Here is a 17127-nt window from a genome sequence, read left to right as displayed (position 1 = left end):
TGCCTCTAAAATGAGTCTCTCTGGGGAGAGAGAGGAGGGGACCACTGCCTCTAAAATGAGTCTCTCTGGGGGAGAGAGAGGAGGGGACCACTGCCTCTAAAATGAGTCTCTCTGGGGAGAGAGGAGGGGACCACTGCCTCTAAAATGACTCAAGACACCAGTTCTAAGAGGTAAGAGATTACATGTAAAATATACAGTTCTCTTAAAGATATAAAACTAAAGGGAAAAGTTTTCCCAAATTACATCAAATGTAGTTCTACATCATTAATTTAAAAGTCCCCAAACCGATTTACCAATTGCAGACTGTAGCTTTATAAAGAAACATCAGGACTTCTATGAGTTCAGCTATACACTTGTTGAAATGATGTAGATGAGGTACTGATGATATATTGATGAGGTGATCTCCCTCCCTGTTTTGTTCAGTGTCCAGAAGCCCAGAGCAGAGTCACCTGCCCCCAGCCTGCTATCAATGAAGAGTGATCAGCCACCTGCTTTCAGCCAGGAACCATTACCAGATGACAATAAGGAAGTGGACAGTTTGGACAGTGAGGATGCATTAAAGATCACACACAACCTTCTGGACAGAAGAAGTAAGACTGTGTTTCATACAATATTACAAAGAACGGGACAAAGGCCCCTCTAACACACACACACACACACACACACACACACACACACACACACACACACACAAACACAAACTTATGAGTCCCAACTCTCATTGTTTTCCTACAGGTCAAACTCTTCTGACAGTCCAACAAGACATTAAGGCTAAACTGAAACACAAGTATCAACACATATCTGAAGGAATTGGAAACCAAAGTCTGTTAAAGGACATCTACACAGAGCTCTACATCACAGAGGGTGGAAGTGGAGGGGTCAATAAAGAACATGAGGTGAGACAGATAGAGATGGCATCCAAGAAACAAACCACACAAGAGACACCAATCAAATGCAACGACATCTTCAAGCCTTTACCTGGACAAGACAAACCTATCAGAACTGTGCTGACAAAAGGAATCGCTGGCATTGGAAAAACAGTCTCTGTGCAGAAGGTCATCCTTGACTGGGCAGAGGGAAAAGCAAATCAGGACGTTCATTTCATGTTTCCTCTTCCTTTCCGTGATCTGAACCTGAAAAAGGACCAATACAGTCTGATGCAACTTCTTTCCCACTACTTCTCAGAGCTGAAAGAGATTGACAGCATTGAAGATGGTGAAACCAAAACTGTTTTCATTTTTGATGGTCTGGATGAGTGTCGACTTCCTCTAGACTTCAAAAACAATGAGAGGTGCTGTGATGTCACGAAGCCAACCTCAGTGGACGTGCTGCTGACAAACCTCATCAAGGGGAATCTGCTTCCTCTGCTCTCCTCTGGATAACCTCACGGCCTGCAGCAGCCAATCAGATCCCTCCTGAGTGTGTTGACCAGGTGACAGAGGTACGAGGGTTCAATGATCCACAGAAGGAGGAGTACTTCAGGAAGAAAATCACAGATCAGAATCTGGCCAATGAAATCATCAAACACATGAAGACATCAAGGAGCCTCCACATCATGTGCCACATGCCAGTCTTCTGTTGGATATCAGCCACTGTCCTTGAGATGATGCTGAAAGAGGCAGAGAAGGATGAAGTCCCCAAAACTCTGACCCAGATGTTCACACACTTCACGCTCATCCAAATCATTGTGAAGAACAAGAAGTACAACAAAGCCACAGAGACAAACCCAAAGGAACTGTCTCAGTCAGACAAAGAGATGATCCTGAAACTGGCAAAGCTGGCTTTCCAACAGCTGCAGAAGGGCAACCTGATCTTCTATGAGGAGGACCTGAGAGAGTGTGGCCTTGATGTCACAGAGGCATCAGAGTACTCAGCATTGTGTACAGAGATCTTTAAAGAAGAATCTGGGCTGAACCAAGACAAGGTCTACAGCTTTGTGCATCTGAGCATTCAGGAGTTTCTAGCAGCAGTGCATGCTTTAGAATCATGTCTGGACAAGAAGGAAAATGTTTTTTCCACCACTAGTGAGGATGAAGATGAGGAGTCAATCCAGTTGTCTGATTTACACAGGAGAGCAGTGGACCAGGCCTTGAAGAGTGAGAATGGAGACCTGGACCTGTTCCTCCGCTTCCTTCTGGGTCTCTCACTGGAGTCCAATCAGAATCTGTTACGAGGCCTTCTGACACAGACAGGAAGTACAACACAGAGCAATGAGGAAACAGTTGAGAGAACAGTCAGGTACATTTCAGACAAGATCGAAAGGGAATCCTCACCAGAAAGGATCATCAACTTGTTCCACTGTCTGAATGAACTTGGTGCCAACTCTCTAGTTGAAGACATGCAAACCTCCCCTGCGATCAGGAACTCTTTCAGAAACAAGACTAAAACCTGACCAATGTTCAGCCCTGGCCTACCTGTTACTGATGTCAGAGGAGGTGCTGGAGGAGTTTGACCTGAAGACATACACCACATCAGGGAAAGGTTATCAGAGGTTGCTGCCGGTAGTGAAAAACCTGCAAGAGAGCACTGTAAGTTCTGCTATTGAGTTGATGTATACAGTATCATTATTCTGAAGGATTTGTATATCTAACAGATGATCTCCTCTCTCCAGACTGGATCGCTGTAAACTCACATATGAATCCTGTGAGACTCTGGCCTCAGCTCTGCAGACACCAAACTCCCCCCTGAGAGAACTGGACCTCAGCTACAATGACCTGGGAGACAGAGGAGTGGAGCTGCTCTGTGTTGGACTAACCAGTCCACTCTGCAACATACAGACACTAGTGTGAGTTAAATATCTTCAGTATCCACTGTGAGTGTTTATATATTATGTATGTAGTTAGTATGTGTATGTTTTTAACATTATTTGAACATCTTGGTAAATATGCAGAAACATACATAAAATGTGATAAATACAGTGGGGAAAAAAAGTATTTAGTCAGCCACCAATTGTGCAAGTTCTCCCACTTAAAAAGATGAGAGAGGCCTGTAATTTTCATCATAGGTACACGTCAACTATGACAGACAAACTGAGAAAAAAATTATCCAGAAAGTCACATTGTAGGATTTTTAATGAATTTATTTGCAAATTATGGTGGAAAATAAGTATTTGGTCACCTACAAACAAGCAAGATTTCTGGCTCTCACAGACCTGTAACTTCTTCTTTAAGAGGCTCCTCTGTCCTCCACTCGTTACCTGTATTAATGGCACCTGTTTGAACTTGTTATCAGTATAAAAGACACCTGTCCACAACCTCAAACAGTCACACTCCAAACTCCACTATGGCCAAGACCAAAGAGCTGTCAAAGGACACCAGAAACAAAATTGTAGACCTGTACCAGGCTGGGAAGACTGAATCTGCAATAGGTAAGCAGCTTGGTTTGAAGAAATCAACTGTGGAAGCAATTATTAGGAAATGGAAGACATACAAGACCACTGATAATCTCCCTCGATCTGGGGCTCCACGCAAGATCTCACCCCGTGGGGTCAAAATGATCACAAGAACGGTGAGCAAAAAATCCCAGAACCACACGGGGGACCTAGTGAATGACCTGCAGAGAGCTGGGACCAAAGTAACAAAGCCTACCATCAGTAACACACTACGCCGCCAGGGACTCAAATCCTGCAGTGCCAGACGTGTCCCCCTGCTTAAGCCAGTACATGTCCAGGCCCGTCTGAAGTTTGCTAGAGTGCATTTGGATGATCCAGAAGAGGATTGGGAGAATGTCATATGGTCAGATGAAACCAAAATATAACTTTTTGGTAAAAACTCAACTCGTCGTGTTTGGAGGACAAAGAATGCTGAGTTGCATCCAAAGAACACCATACCTACTGTGAAGCACGGGGTGGAAACATCATGCTTTGGGGGCTGTTTTTCTGCAAAGGGACCAGGACGACTGATCCGTGTAAAGGAAAGAATGAATGGGGCCATGTATCGTGAGATTTTGAGTGAAAACCTCCTTCCATCAGCAAGGGCATTGAAGATGAAACGTGGCTGGGTCTTTCAGCATGACAATGATCCCAAACACACCGCCCGGGCAACGAAGGAGTGGCTTCGTAAGAAGCATTTCAAGGTCCTGGAGTGGCTCTAGCCAGTCTCCAGATCTCAACCCCATAGAAAATCTTTGGAGGGAGTTGAAAGTCCGTGTTGCCCAGCGACAGCCCCAAAACATCACTGCTCTAGAGGAGATCTGCATGGAGGAATGGGCCAAAATACCAGCAACAGTGTGTGAAAACCTTGTGAAGACTTACAGAAAACGTTTGACCTGTGTCATTGCCAACAAAGGGTATATAACAAAGTATTGAGAAACTTTTGTTATTGACCAAATACTTATTTTCCACCATCATTTGCAAATAAATTCATTAAAAATCCTACAATGTAATTTTCTGGAAAAATAATTATCATTTTGTCTGTCATAGTTGGCGTGTACCTATGATGAAAATTACAGGCCTCTCTCATCTTTTTAAGTGGGAGAACATGCACAATTGGTGGCTGACTAAATACTTTTTTCCCCCACTGTATATCAAACTAAGGTTAAATATCTTGAGTGAGTTAGTATGTTTTTAACATAGGTTAATCATGTGTCCTTCTGTTATTGTCTTAATGCATCTCATTATTCTTAAAGCTTTGCATATTTAACAGTGTATCGACATATCTCCTCTCTCCAGACTGGCTGGCTGTAAACTCACATATGAATCCTGTGAGACTCTGGCCTCAGCTCTGCAGACACCAAACTCCCCCCTGAGAGAACTGGACCTCAGCTACAATGATCTGGGAGACAGAGGAGTGGAGCTGCTCTGTGTTGGACTAACCAGTCCACTCTGCAACATACAGACACTAGTGTGAGTTAAATATCTTCAGTATCCACTGTGAGTGTTTATATATTATGTATGTACTGTATACTGAACAAGAATATAAACGCAACATGCAACAATTTGAAAGGTTTTACTGAGTTACAGTTCATATGAGGAAATCAGTCAATTTAAATAAATTCATTAGGCCCTAATCTATGGATTTCACATAAATGGGAATTCAGATATGCATCTGTTGGTCACAGATACCTTAAAAAAAAGTATGGGTGTTTATCAGAAAACCAGTCCGTATCTGGTGTGACCACCATTTGCCTCATGCAGCACAACAAATCTCATTCACATAGAGTTGATCAGGCTGTTGATTGTGGCCTGTGGAATGTTGTCCCACTCCTCTTCAATGGCTGTGCGAAGTTGCTGGAAACTGCCGGGAACTGGAAGACGCTGTCGTACACGCCGATCCAGAGCATCCCAAACAGGCATGTCTGGTGAGTATGCAGTCCATGGAAGAACTGGGACATTTTCAGCTTCCAGGAAATGTGTACAGATCCTTGTGACATGGGGCAGTGCATTATCATGCTGAAACATGAGGTGATGGGGGCGGTTGAATGGCACGACAATGGGCCTCAGGATCTCATCACGGTATCTCTGTGCATTCAAATTGCCATCGATAAAATGTGATTGTGTTCATTGTCCGTAGCTTATGCCTGCCCATACCATAACCCCACCGCCACCATGGGGCACTCTGTTCACAACGTTTAAATCAGCAAACCGCTTTGCCCACACAATGCCATCACGACGCCATACACGCTTTCTGCCATCTTCCCGGTACAGTTGAAACCGGGATTCATCCGTGAAGAGCACACTTCTCCAGTGTGCCAGTGGCCATCGAAGGTGAGCATTTGCCCACAGAAGTTGGTTACGACGCCGAACTGCATTCAGGTCAAGACCCTGGTGAGGGATGACGAGCACGCAGATGAGCTTCCTGAGAAGGTTTCTGACAGTTTGTGCAGAAAGTATTTGGTTGTGAAAACCCACAGTTAAATCAGCTGTCCTGGTGGCTTGTCTCAGACCATCCTGCAGGTGAAGAAGCCGGATGTGGAGGTCCTGGGCTGGCGTGGTTACATGTGGTCTGCGGTTGTGAGGCCGGTTGGATGTACTGCCAAATTCTCTAAAATGATGTTGAGGCGGTTTATGGTAGAGAAATTAACATAAAATTCTCTAGCAACAGCTCTGGTGGACATTCCTGCAGTCATCATGCCAATTGCACGCTCCCTCAAAACTTGAGACATCTGTGGCATTGTGTTGTGTGACAAAACTGCACATTTCAGAGTGGCCTTTTATTGTCCCCAGCACAAGGTGCACCTGTGTAATGATCATGCAGTTTAATCAGCTTCTTGATATACCACACCTGTCAGGTGAATGGATTATCTTAACAAAGGAGAAACGCTCACTAACAGGGACCTAAACAAATTTATGCACAACATTTGAGAGAAATAAGCTTTTGTGCGTATGGAACATATCTGGGATCTTTTATTTCAGCTCATGAAACGTGGGACCAACACTTTACATGTTGGGTTTATATTTCTGTTCAGTATAGTTAGTATGTGTATGTTTTTAACATTATTTTAACATTTTGGGACATATCCAGAAACATACATAACATATATAAAACTAAGGTAAATATCTTGAGTGAGTTAGTATGTTTTTAACATTGGTTAATCATGTGTCCTTCTGTTATTGTCTTAATGCATCTCATTATTCTTCAAGCTTTGCATATTTAACAGTGTATCACTATATCTCCTCTCTCCAGACTGTCTGGCTGTAAACTCACATATGAATCCTGTGAGACTCTGGCTTCAGCTCTGCAGACACCAAACTCCCCCCTGAGAGAACTGAACCTCAGCTACAATGACCTGGGAGACAGAGGAGTGGAGCTGCTCTGTGTTGGACTAACCAGTCCACTCTGCAACATACAGACACTAGTGTGAGTTAACTTTCTTCAGTATGACTTATTATGTGGATGTTTTAAACATTTGTTAATCATGTGCTCTTCTACCCTCTAGTCTAGGTCAGTGTGGTCTGACAGAGGGTTGCTGTTCAGATCTGGCCTCAGTCCTGAGTTCACCCAACTCACAACTGAAACAACTGGAGCTGAGAGACAATGACCTGCAGGACTCAGGAGTTACACTGCTGTCTGCTGGACTGGAGGATCCAGACTGTATACTACACACACTGGGGTAAGTACAGCTGTTTCAGTCAGGTCGGTACTGAGCTAAGTTACACTGCCCTCTGCTGGACTGGAGGATCCAGACTGTAAACTACACACACTGGGGTATGTACAGCTGTTTCAGTCAGGTCGGTACTGAGCTGAGTTACACTGCCCTCTGCTGGACTGGAGGATCCAGACTGTAAACTACACACACTGGGGTATGTACAGCTGTTTCAGTCAGGTCGGTACTCTGAAAATATATACAAATACTCTGAAAATCAAATGTTTCATGACAATGTTTGTGTCATGGACAAATATACGGGTGTCCTACAAGATGATTGACACCAGTCCACCAACCTAGACAGCTGTTGTGTCTCTCTGTAGGCTGTCTGGCTGTCTGGTCACAGAGGAGGGCTTTGCTGCTCTGTCTTCAGCTCTGAGGTCAAACCCCTCCCACCTGAAAGAGCTGGACCTGAGCTACAATCACCCAGGAGACTCTGCAGGGGGACTGCTTTCAGCTGCTCTGGTGGATCCCACAGATAAACTGAAGTAAGTCAGAATAGATGTCCTAATAGTGTGAGCAGTGGTTGTGTCCTATGTAGTGTAGTAGGTTCAGTAACATGAGGACCTGATGGTAGAATTAAGGGGACGTTTACCCAGCAGGCTTAGCACTCCAACACAGCATACATCATCACCACATGAATACTCTTCTTCTGCATCTCTGATATCCTGTTGGAATTGTACTCTGTTCTGTATGCAGTATGTAGGAAAGAATACCTGAATGTCTCTAGTAATGAATTGTACTCTGTTCTGTATGCAGTAGGTAGGATAGAATACCTGTATGTCTCTAGTAATGAATTGTACTCTGTTCTGTATGCAGTAGGTAGGATATAATACCTGTATTTCTCTAGTAATGAACTTGGATAGTGCACCAGAACACAACAATATGGTTTAAATGTTGACTGCTTTATTAAGTCTTTGTCAGTCAATAACCTGTTTCTCCTACAGTGTGGATCATGGTGGAGAGTTCAGGCTGAAATCAGGGCTGAGGAAATGTAAGTCTCTTCAATCCTAATTAACTGCATATTCAGAACTACAGTAACATAGTAACTAATCAATACTTGTTCTCTACCTACAAAACAACATTTTCTATGAAGATGTGGTTTGATTAAACTCTCCTTTTGTCTACAGATGCCTGTCATCTCACCCTGGACCCAAATACAGCAAACCCAAACCTGATACTGTCTGAGGGGAACAGGAAGGTGACACGGGTGGAGGAGAAGCAGCATTATGAAGACCATCCAGACAGATTTGAACGTCATCCCCAAGTTCTCTGCAGAGAAGTCTTATCTGGATCTCGTTATTACTGGGAGGTGGAGAAGGATGGTGACTGGGCTCACATTGGTGTGGCGTACAAAGGAATGAAGAGAAAGGGAGAGAAGGAGGACAGTAGGATTGGAGCCAATAGGAAGTCCTGGGGTTTATTATGCTTTGGCAGTGGATATCTCTTTTTCCATGCTGGAGTGAACAGATCCATCCCTGGTCCTGTTTCTAACAGAGTTGGAGTGTATCTGGACTGGCCAGCTGGTACTTTGTCCTTCTATAGCGTGTCCTCCTCTGGTACACTGACACACCTTTACACAGAACACACCACATTCACTGAACCCCTCTATCCTGGGTTTGGGGTTTATTCCTCCTCAGTGACCCTGTGTCAGATAGATGACCAACACATTCAAAGGTGAGTCATAGCAATGTTTTATCATGTGTTTTCCTCTGGAATCATTCCTACAATTAGATTAGTAGTAGTGGTGTGTTTTAATGTGTTCTGTTAGACCTACAGACAGTTAGATTAGTAGTAGTGGTGTGTTTTAATGTGTTCTGTTGGACCTACAGACAGTTAGATTAGTAGTAGTGGTGTGTTTTAATGTGTTCTGTTGGACCTACAGACAGTTAGATTAGTAGTAGTGGTGTGTTTTAATGTGTTCTGTTGGACCTACAGACAGTTAGATTAGTAGTAGTGGTGTGTTTTAATGTGTTCTGTTGGACCTACAGACAGTTAGATTAGTAGTGGTCGGTTTTAATGTGTTCTGTTGGACCTACAGACAGTTAGATTAGTAGTGGTGGTGTGTTTTAATGTGTTCTGTTGGACCTACAGACAGTTAGATTAGTAGTAGTGGTGTGTTTTAATGTGTTCTGTTGGACCTACAGACAGTTAGATTAGTAGTAGTGGTGTGTTTTAATGTGTTCTGTTGGACCTACAGACAGTTAGATTAGTAGTAGTGGTGTGTTTTAATGTGTTCTGTTGGACCTACAGACAGTTAGATTAGTAGTAGTGGTGTGTTTTAATGTGTTCTGTTGGACCTACAGACTAATAGATTAGTAGTAGTGGTGTGTTTTAATGTGTTCTGTTGGACCTACAGACAGTTAGATTAGTAGTAGTGGTGTGTTTTAAGGTGTTCTGTTGGACCTACAGACAGTTAGATTAGTAGTAGTGGTGTGTTTTAATGTGTTCTGTTGGACCTACAGACAGTTAGATTAGTAGTAGTGGTGTGTTTTAATGTGTTCTGTTGGACCTACAGACAGTTAGATTAGTAGTAGTGGTGTGTTTTAATGTGTTCTGTTGGACCTACAGACAGTTAGATTAGTAGTAGTGGTGTGTTTTAATGTGTTCTGTTGGACCTACAGACAGTTAGATTAGTAGTAGTGGTGTGTTTTAATGTGTTCTGTTGGATGTACAGATGTTTCCTCTCCTATGTCTCACTGTAGTGTCAGTTTCACTCTAACCACAAGAGGGCATCAGAACCTGTTAAAATGATACCTGGTGACTTCACGTCTCTAGGGGCTTTCATCAAGATAAGCAATGTCACCTGTAATGTCACCATCAGTATTGACTCCATGGAAGTTGACATAGTGTTATGTCACATTTGGCAATGCACCCTACATAGGGAGCTGTTCTGTCACCCTTTATACACCCTTTGTATTGCTTATGAAGACTGTATGTATGCTATATAAAGCCTTTATAAGTTGTATTTAGTTTAATCACAGTCTATCCATCTGCTTTCCCAACAGCAGAGACCATGGTGGAGAGTGTTGTATCAAGCCTGGACCTGAGAAATGTGAGCGTTAACTGATTTAATTGTTTTTCAATCAAAATACTTTTAAAGCGTTCATTATACTTGAGTCCCAGGCAAGGAACACAATCATGATCTATTTGGTCAAAACAAACGTAAAGGTAGAGTCAGCAATATGATGTAGATGCACAAAGTAAACATCATAGTGGGTGAACTTCTACAACAACTAAGAGCGTTGGAGGGCGATGCTAAACTTCTCTGTTTTGGTCCCGTGGCTACCACGCTGTAAGAGTGAAGAGAACCCGTGCACATGGGCAAATACTGTGTGAGAGAGAAGTCAGGCATCTTGCTCATCACAATATCTGCGGTGCTGCTCGTACAACATCATTTAGCTGACTCTACCTTTAAGCTCTCATCCTGGGATCTACCAGAAATCAGGCCCCCAACATCTCCAAAACATGGACCAGAACCATGTTGTTTCCTGCTTCCACAAACATTCATTAATATAACACTAATGTCAGATTATGGTATGATAATGAGTGTACATTCTAAGACTGTTGCTCACTTACATTCATTTTTATTACAAGTCTGTTTAATATTTATTAATTCATTATTACATGAGATTGTCTGTTTTAAATAACAACTACTTTTGACTTCAGGGATTCCTCAGAGCTGTAAGACTTGTGACCATGTTGAGGTAAGTCATAATGTCAATTCTCACTTTTACATACCTTCAGGAGTCAGGCACAGTCTGAAAGCCAGGTGTGTACTGACCAACCATTCATACTGGTATATAGACAGTCCTGTGTTCTGCTTTAGTAATATAAACACAGTCTGAAAGCCAGGTGTGTACTGACCAACCATTCATACTGGGATATAGACAGTCCTGTGTTCTGCTTTAGTAATATAAACACAGTCTGAAAGCCAGGTGTGTACTGACCAACCATTCATACTGGGATATAGACAGTCCTGTGTTCTGCTTTAGTAATATAAACACAGTCTGAAAGCCAGGTGTGTACTGACCAACCATTCATACTGGGATATAGACAGTCCTGTGTTCTGCTTGTAGGAATGCAGGATTTTAACTTCTGTCATATTTTGTCATTAGACAGTTTAATTGGATCAATCCCCAGCATTCCATGTAACATTGAATAAATACATTCGATAAATTACTTTGTTCATTTAATGAGACAGATTCCCGGACAAAGATTAAGCCTAGTCTTGGACCTTAAAGAACTTTCTATTGAAACTTCCATTGATCATGCTTTAAGTCCAGCACTAGACTCATTCTGTGTCCAGGAAACAGGCCCCATATGTATAACTGACATGCTTGTCCTTGTTCAGGACTCCACACACTGGCTTCAGATTGAACCCTTGACTTCCACTGTCCAGGAAGTGACAATGTTCAGGTAAAATAACTACTTTTAACATTTCATTCCACTTGCTAGTGTATTTCCCCATTACCTTTGGGAATAGTCTTCTAATCCAACCTCTCCATTTGACGATTGACCCTCTCTACCATATCTTGTTGTTGCCCTCAGGCACAGGACACCCAAAGGGCGTTATGAGTGCACAGTGTCTGGGCTCCGCTGGGTGTGTGACAGAGATGTCATTCTGAAGTATCACTTCAGGAACTGGGAACCCTACAGTCACCTTCTGAAAGACATGCAGTACGGACAAGGTGGTCCATTGCTGGACATCACTATGGAGTTAGGTGAACTGGAGGAAGTTCATCTGCCACACTTTGTCTGTTTAGGTAAAACCATATAGACATAGTATTCAGAAAGACATTTCCATGTAACTGAGTTTCACTTCCTGAATGAATGAATGAACTACTCTGGGAGTTTGAGTTTACTGTGATCTGATACTGCATATTCTTTGTGTTTTAGTTGGATGAATAATCCAATATTTGTCTTTCTGTCTCCTTTTTTATTGTGTTGTTCAGGGACCAACCCTTCCCTGAGGAATGAGATGAAGATTCTTCATGTAGAGGAACATGGAGTGTCTGTTGAGGAAGTGCATGAGGTCACCAGATTCCATGCTAAGATTCTCCATCCCAAGTTCTCACCTATCGCTGTTATACTGAGCTATATCTTTTTTTGGAACGTAGATGTCCACTGTGACGTGGTCCTCTATATGGCAGTAAAAAAGGCAACAGTAATTTCACGGCTGTACATGCTCCTCAGAAACTCCAGTCAGAAAGAGGTGAGGCACCATCATTGAAGTGACAACAGTATGTTGAAACTTACTAAAGGAAAGCTGATAGTTTGTTGAAAATCTATAGATTACAAAGACAACATGCAGCTCTGTGAGAAATCTATTTCTGTCTCATTCATTTGAAGAGCCAGTAGACGGCACTCTTCTCTCTGTTCGAAGGAGAACCAAATGCCCCGGGGCAGTGAAGGGGACATTGCCCCGTGTAAGGTGCTGTCTTTCACATGGGACGTTAAACATGTTTCCTGACTCTCTGTGAACACTAAAGATCCCATGGCACTTATCATAAGAGTAGGGGTGTTAATCCCGGTGTCCTGGCTAAATTCACTATCTGGCCCTCATACCATCACGGCCACCTAATCATCCCCAGCTTCCAATTGGCTCATTCATCCCCTTTCCCCTGTAACACTTCCCGAGGTCGTTGCTGTAAAATAGACTCTCTTCTCAGTCAATTACCTGGTAAAATAAGGGTAAAAATCTTACATTGATTGTACACATTTTTGGGGGCTTGATAAAAAGGATTGCTCAGTGAGCTGCATGTTATGTGAATTATTAGACTACATTGTTCAGACTGACTACTACACTGCTCATTTTGTAGGCTGTTCGGGACCGGGAGAAGAATCAGGTGTCCCAAGGATATTCAGAATTTCTGCTGTCAAGTCCAAACGGGTCCTTAAAGCTGAACAGTTGGTTTGCAGTCAAGAATCCCCATTCCTCCTCCATCAATCCAGAGGTGCAGTTTTAGCAGGCTGAGGACATGAATCTGTCATATTATATATTAATAACTGGAATATCATTCTATTTCTTTCTCTCTCTCTCTCTGTCTGTTGTCTCAATCGTTGCACCATATGACCTTCTACAGAAGATTCAGCTGTTACCAGCAGACACCACACCAAGCTGTTGTAAGATGGTTATGAGAAACACAGGGGTTGACATTGAGATGGAGTTAATCGGGGATGATGAGAGGACAGTATGGAAATCAGTGGTATCAAAAGGTAAGAAATACTATACATGAACACTATGTCAATCATAAATGTCATTTTCTTACAGATGCTATTAAAATGTTTTTATGATGTTTTCTCTTGTTTGTCTTTTAGATGAATACAGCAAAGACTCTCATCCAATAGGTACGTTTGTTTTTGTGGACGAGGTTTATAAAACGGGTTATAGAGCAAACGTCTCTTCAAGTTGTGATGAAGGACACTGATGAAGACCTTCATGAGTCATGTTCAGTGGGGTGATGAAGGCCTTCATGAGTCATGTTCAGTGGGGTGATGAAGGCCTTCATGAGTCATGTTCAGTGGGGTGATGAAGGTCTTCATGAGTCATGTTCAGTGGGGTGATGAAGGTCTTCATGAGTCATGTTCAGTGGGGTGATGAAGGTCTTCATGAGTCATGTTCAGTGGGGTGATGAAGGTCTTCATGAGTCATGTTCAGTGGGGTGATGAAGGTCTTCATGAGTCATGTTCAGTGGGGTGATGAAGGTCTTCATGAGTCATGTTCAGTGGGGTGATGAAGGTCTTCATGAGTCATGTTCAGTGGGGTGATGAAGGTCTTCATGAGTCATGTTCAGTGGGGGTGATGAAGGTCTTCATGAGTCATGTTCAGTGGGGTGATGAAGGTCTTCATGAGTCATGTTCAGTGGGGTGATGAAGGTCTTCATGAGTCATGTTCAGTGGGGTGATGAAGGTCTTCATGAGTCATGTTCAGTGGGGTGATGAAGGTCTTCATGAGTCATGTTCAGTGGGGTGATGAAGGTCTTCATGAGTCATGTTCAGTGGGGATGATGAAGACCTTCATGAGTCATGTTCAGTGGGGTGATGAAGGTCTTCATGAGTCATGTTCAGTGGGGTGATGAAGATCTTCATGAGTCATGTTCAGTGGGGTGATGAAGGCCTTCATGAGTCATGTTCAGTGGGGTGATGAAGGTCTTCATGAGTCATGTTCAGTGGGGTGATGAAGGTCTTCATGAGTCATGTTCAGTGGGGTGATGAAGACCTTCATGAGTCATGTTCAGTGTTGTGTAATGCTACAGAACATTCAGACAGAAACCCAGTGCCTTGCAAAAGTATCTGCATCACATTTTATTGTGTTACAAAGCGGGATTCAAGGGGATTTAATTGTCATTTTATGTCAACAATCTACACCAAATACTCTAATGTCAAAGTGGAAGAATATTTATATATATATATTTAGATTGATAGAAATGAAATAGCTCCCTGAGTCAATACATGTTAGAAACACCTTGGCAGCCATTACAGCTGGGAGTCTTCTTGTCTAAGTCTCTAAGAGCTTTCCACACCTGGATTGTACAATATTAGCCCATTATTCTTTTCATAATTCTTCAAGCTCTGTCAAGATGTTGGGGATCGTGGCTAGACTGCAGTTTTCAAGTCTTGCCATAGATTTTCAAGCAGATTTAAGTCAAAACTGTAACTTGGCCACTCAGGAACATTCACTGTCTTCTTGGTAAACAACTCCAGTGTAGATGTGGCCTTGTGTTGTAGGTTATTGTCCTGCTGAAAGGTGAATTCCTCTCCCAGTGTCTGGTGAAAAGTAGACTGAAGCAAGTTTTCCTTTAGGATTTAGTCTGTTCTTAGCTCCATCCCGTTTCTTTTTATCCTGAAAAACTCCCCAGTATTGTCAAGCATACCCATAACATGATGCAGCCACCACCGTGCTTGAAAATAAGGAGGCAGTTACTCAGTGATGTGTTGTGTTGGATTTGCCCCAAACATGAGGCTTTGCATTTAGGCCAAAAAGTGGATTCCTTTGCCGTTTCCTTTTGCAGTATTACATTAGTACCTTGTTGCATATAAGATGCATGTTTTGGAATATTTTTATTCTGTATATTTGTGTTATTTTAAGTCATTATTGTGGAGTCACTACAATGTTGTTGATCCATCCTCAGTTTTCTCCCGTCACAGACATTGAACTCTGTAGCTGTTTTAAAATCACCAATGAACTCATGGTGACATCACTAACAGTTTCCTTCCTGTCCTGCAGCTCAGTTCAGAAGGACGACTGCATCTTTGATGTGTCTGGGTGGTTTAATACATCACCCACAGGATAATTATTAACTTGACCGTGCTTAAACAGATATTCAATGTATGATGTGTTATTGTTACCCATCTACCAATCACTGCCCTTCTTTATGAGGCTTTCTAAAAGATCCCTGGTCTTTGTATATAGTTGAGTCTGTGCTTGAAATGCGATACTTGACTGAGGGACCTTCCAGATGTTGAATGTATGGGGGACATGTCCATTTTGACATTAGAGTATTCTGAGTAGATTGTTGATAAAACATTAATAAGGGCATCTGTTTTCAATGACTTCTCAATAAACCTAACAGGAAAAATTATTATTTCAATTTTTTATTTTAAATTGACTGACTTTAATTGGAATTGACCACAACCCTGGAGTCAGCTATATACAATAAATGACTATCAGAGGAATGATAACTGGAGAGACTGGAAGATGTAGAAACAGCTGCCGTTAACCCTAAAGCCATATTAATTTAATTGACTCCCCCTTCAGCATTAACAGTCCCTGACATTCCTGCTGAGGAGTTTCTGAAGAAACACTGGGCTAAACTAATTCAGCGAACCAAAAACTCAATGCCAATAGCAGATGATCTGTGGTCAAAGAACATGATTGGTGAAGAAGAGCACTCCAGAATAACAGCTGAAACAACTGAACAGGACCGAATGAGAAAACTACTGAAAGCAGTCATCCCCAAAGGACCAGAAGTGACGGAGCTTGTCTCAAAGCTCTCGTTGAACATGAAAACCATCTTGTTAAGGACTTGAGTGAATCTAGGTAAGACAGTTTTCATTGCTCCCCTCACTTGAATATGTGTAATGATGAAATATAGGTCAAATAAAAACACAGCTACCCAGATCAAAGAGGAACTGTTTTTCCAGAATGGAAGCATGTTTTTGTGTTTCTGTCTGTAATAAATGACTTATCTTATTGTAGTTACATCATAGGACCATCATCACATCATTATCTCAGGTTGAACTCCTCCTTCTCCTCCACACTTTCTGATCTCTCTCTTCCCTTCTCCTCCATACTTTCTGATCTCTCTCTTCCCTTCTCCTCCATACGTTCTGATCTCTCTCTTCCCTTCTCCTCCCTACTTTCTGATCTCTCTCTTCCCTTCTCCTCCATACTTTCTGATCTCTCTCTTCCCTTCTCCTCCATCCTCTTTCTTGTAGAACCTAATCTGAAGACGCTGAGGCCTGTCTCCTAGTCTGTGGACTAAGACACTTCTTCACCTAATCTGAAGACACTGAGGCCTGTCTCCTAGTCTGTGGACTAAGACACTTCTTCACCTAATCTGAAGACGCTGAGGCCTGTCTCCTAGTCTGTGGACTAAGACACTTCTTCACCTAATCTGAAGACGCTGAGGCCTGTCTCCTAGTCTGTGGACTAAGACACTTCTTCACCTAATCTGAAGACGCTGAGGCCTGTCTCCTAGTCTGTGGACTAAGACACTTCTTCACCTAATCTGAAGACGCTGAGGCCTGTCTCCTAGTCTGTGGACTAAGACACTTCTTCACCTAAGAATGTATTTTGTTTGTGTGTGTCTTTGTATATACTGTGTGTGAGTTGGTCTCTGATTACTGTGATTAGTTCAATGTAACGTCATATACTATACATTATAATCTGTCTGTTTTGGGTTTGCAGAATCATTGTATATCATTGGTTTTCCATCCTATCATGTTACCACACAGATGTGACTGTCTAGCTCAGCGGTTCCCAAACTTTCCCATTCTGGAGACCATCAAATCACCGTCCAAAGCTCTTGAGGACCACCA

General features: G+C 42.5%; 1 protein-coding gene across 1 annotated transcript; it reads left to right on the top strand.

Moving 5' to 3' along the window:
• Window positions 1-124: 124 nt before the first annotated feature.
• LOC123485120 lies at window positions 125-16564 on the top strand. Its single transcript, XM_045216001.1, is given in 20 exon segments — window positions 125-170; window positions 424-590; window positions 736-1362; window positions 1365-2350; window positions 2352-2513; window positions 2515-2528; window positions 4670-4843; window positions 7407-7571; window positions 8031-8077; window positions 8214-8760; window positions 10092-10138; window positions 10753-10790; window positions 11438-11502; window positions 11635-11849; window positions 12039-12298; window positions 12906-13040; window positions 13170-13302; window positions 13405-13434; window positions 15845-16126; window positions 16525-16564. Coding segments are annotated over 19 exon segments (4110 nt in total). The 5' UTR covers window positions 125-144; the 3' UTR covers window positions 16117-16126; window positions 16525-16564.
• Window positions 16565-17127: the final 563 nt, after the last annotated feature.

The sequence above is a fragment of the Coregonus clupeaformis genome, unplaced genomic scaffold (assembly GCF_020615455.1).
Source record: "Coregonus clupeaformis isolate EN_2021a unplaced genomic scaffold, ASM2061545v1 scaf0577, whole genome shotgun sequence".
Lineage (NCBI taxonomy): Eukaryota > Metazoa > Chordata > Actinopteri > Salmoniformes > Salmonidae > Coregonus > Coregonus clupeaformis.
Note: the sequence above shows the minus strand (reverse complement) of the source record. Positions and strands in the feature narration are given on the sequence as shown.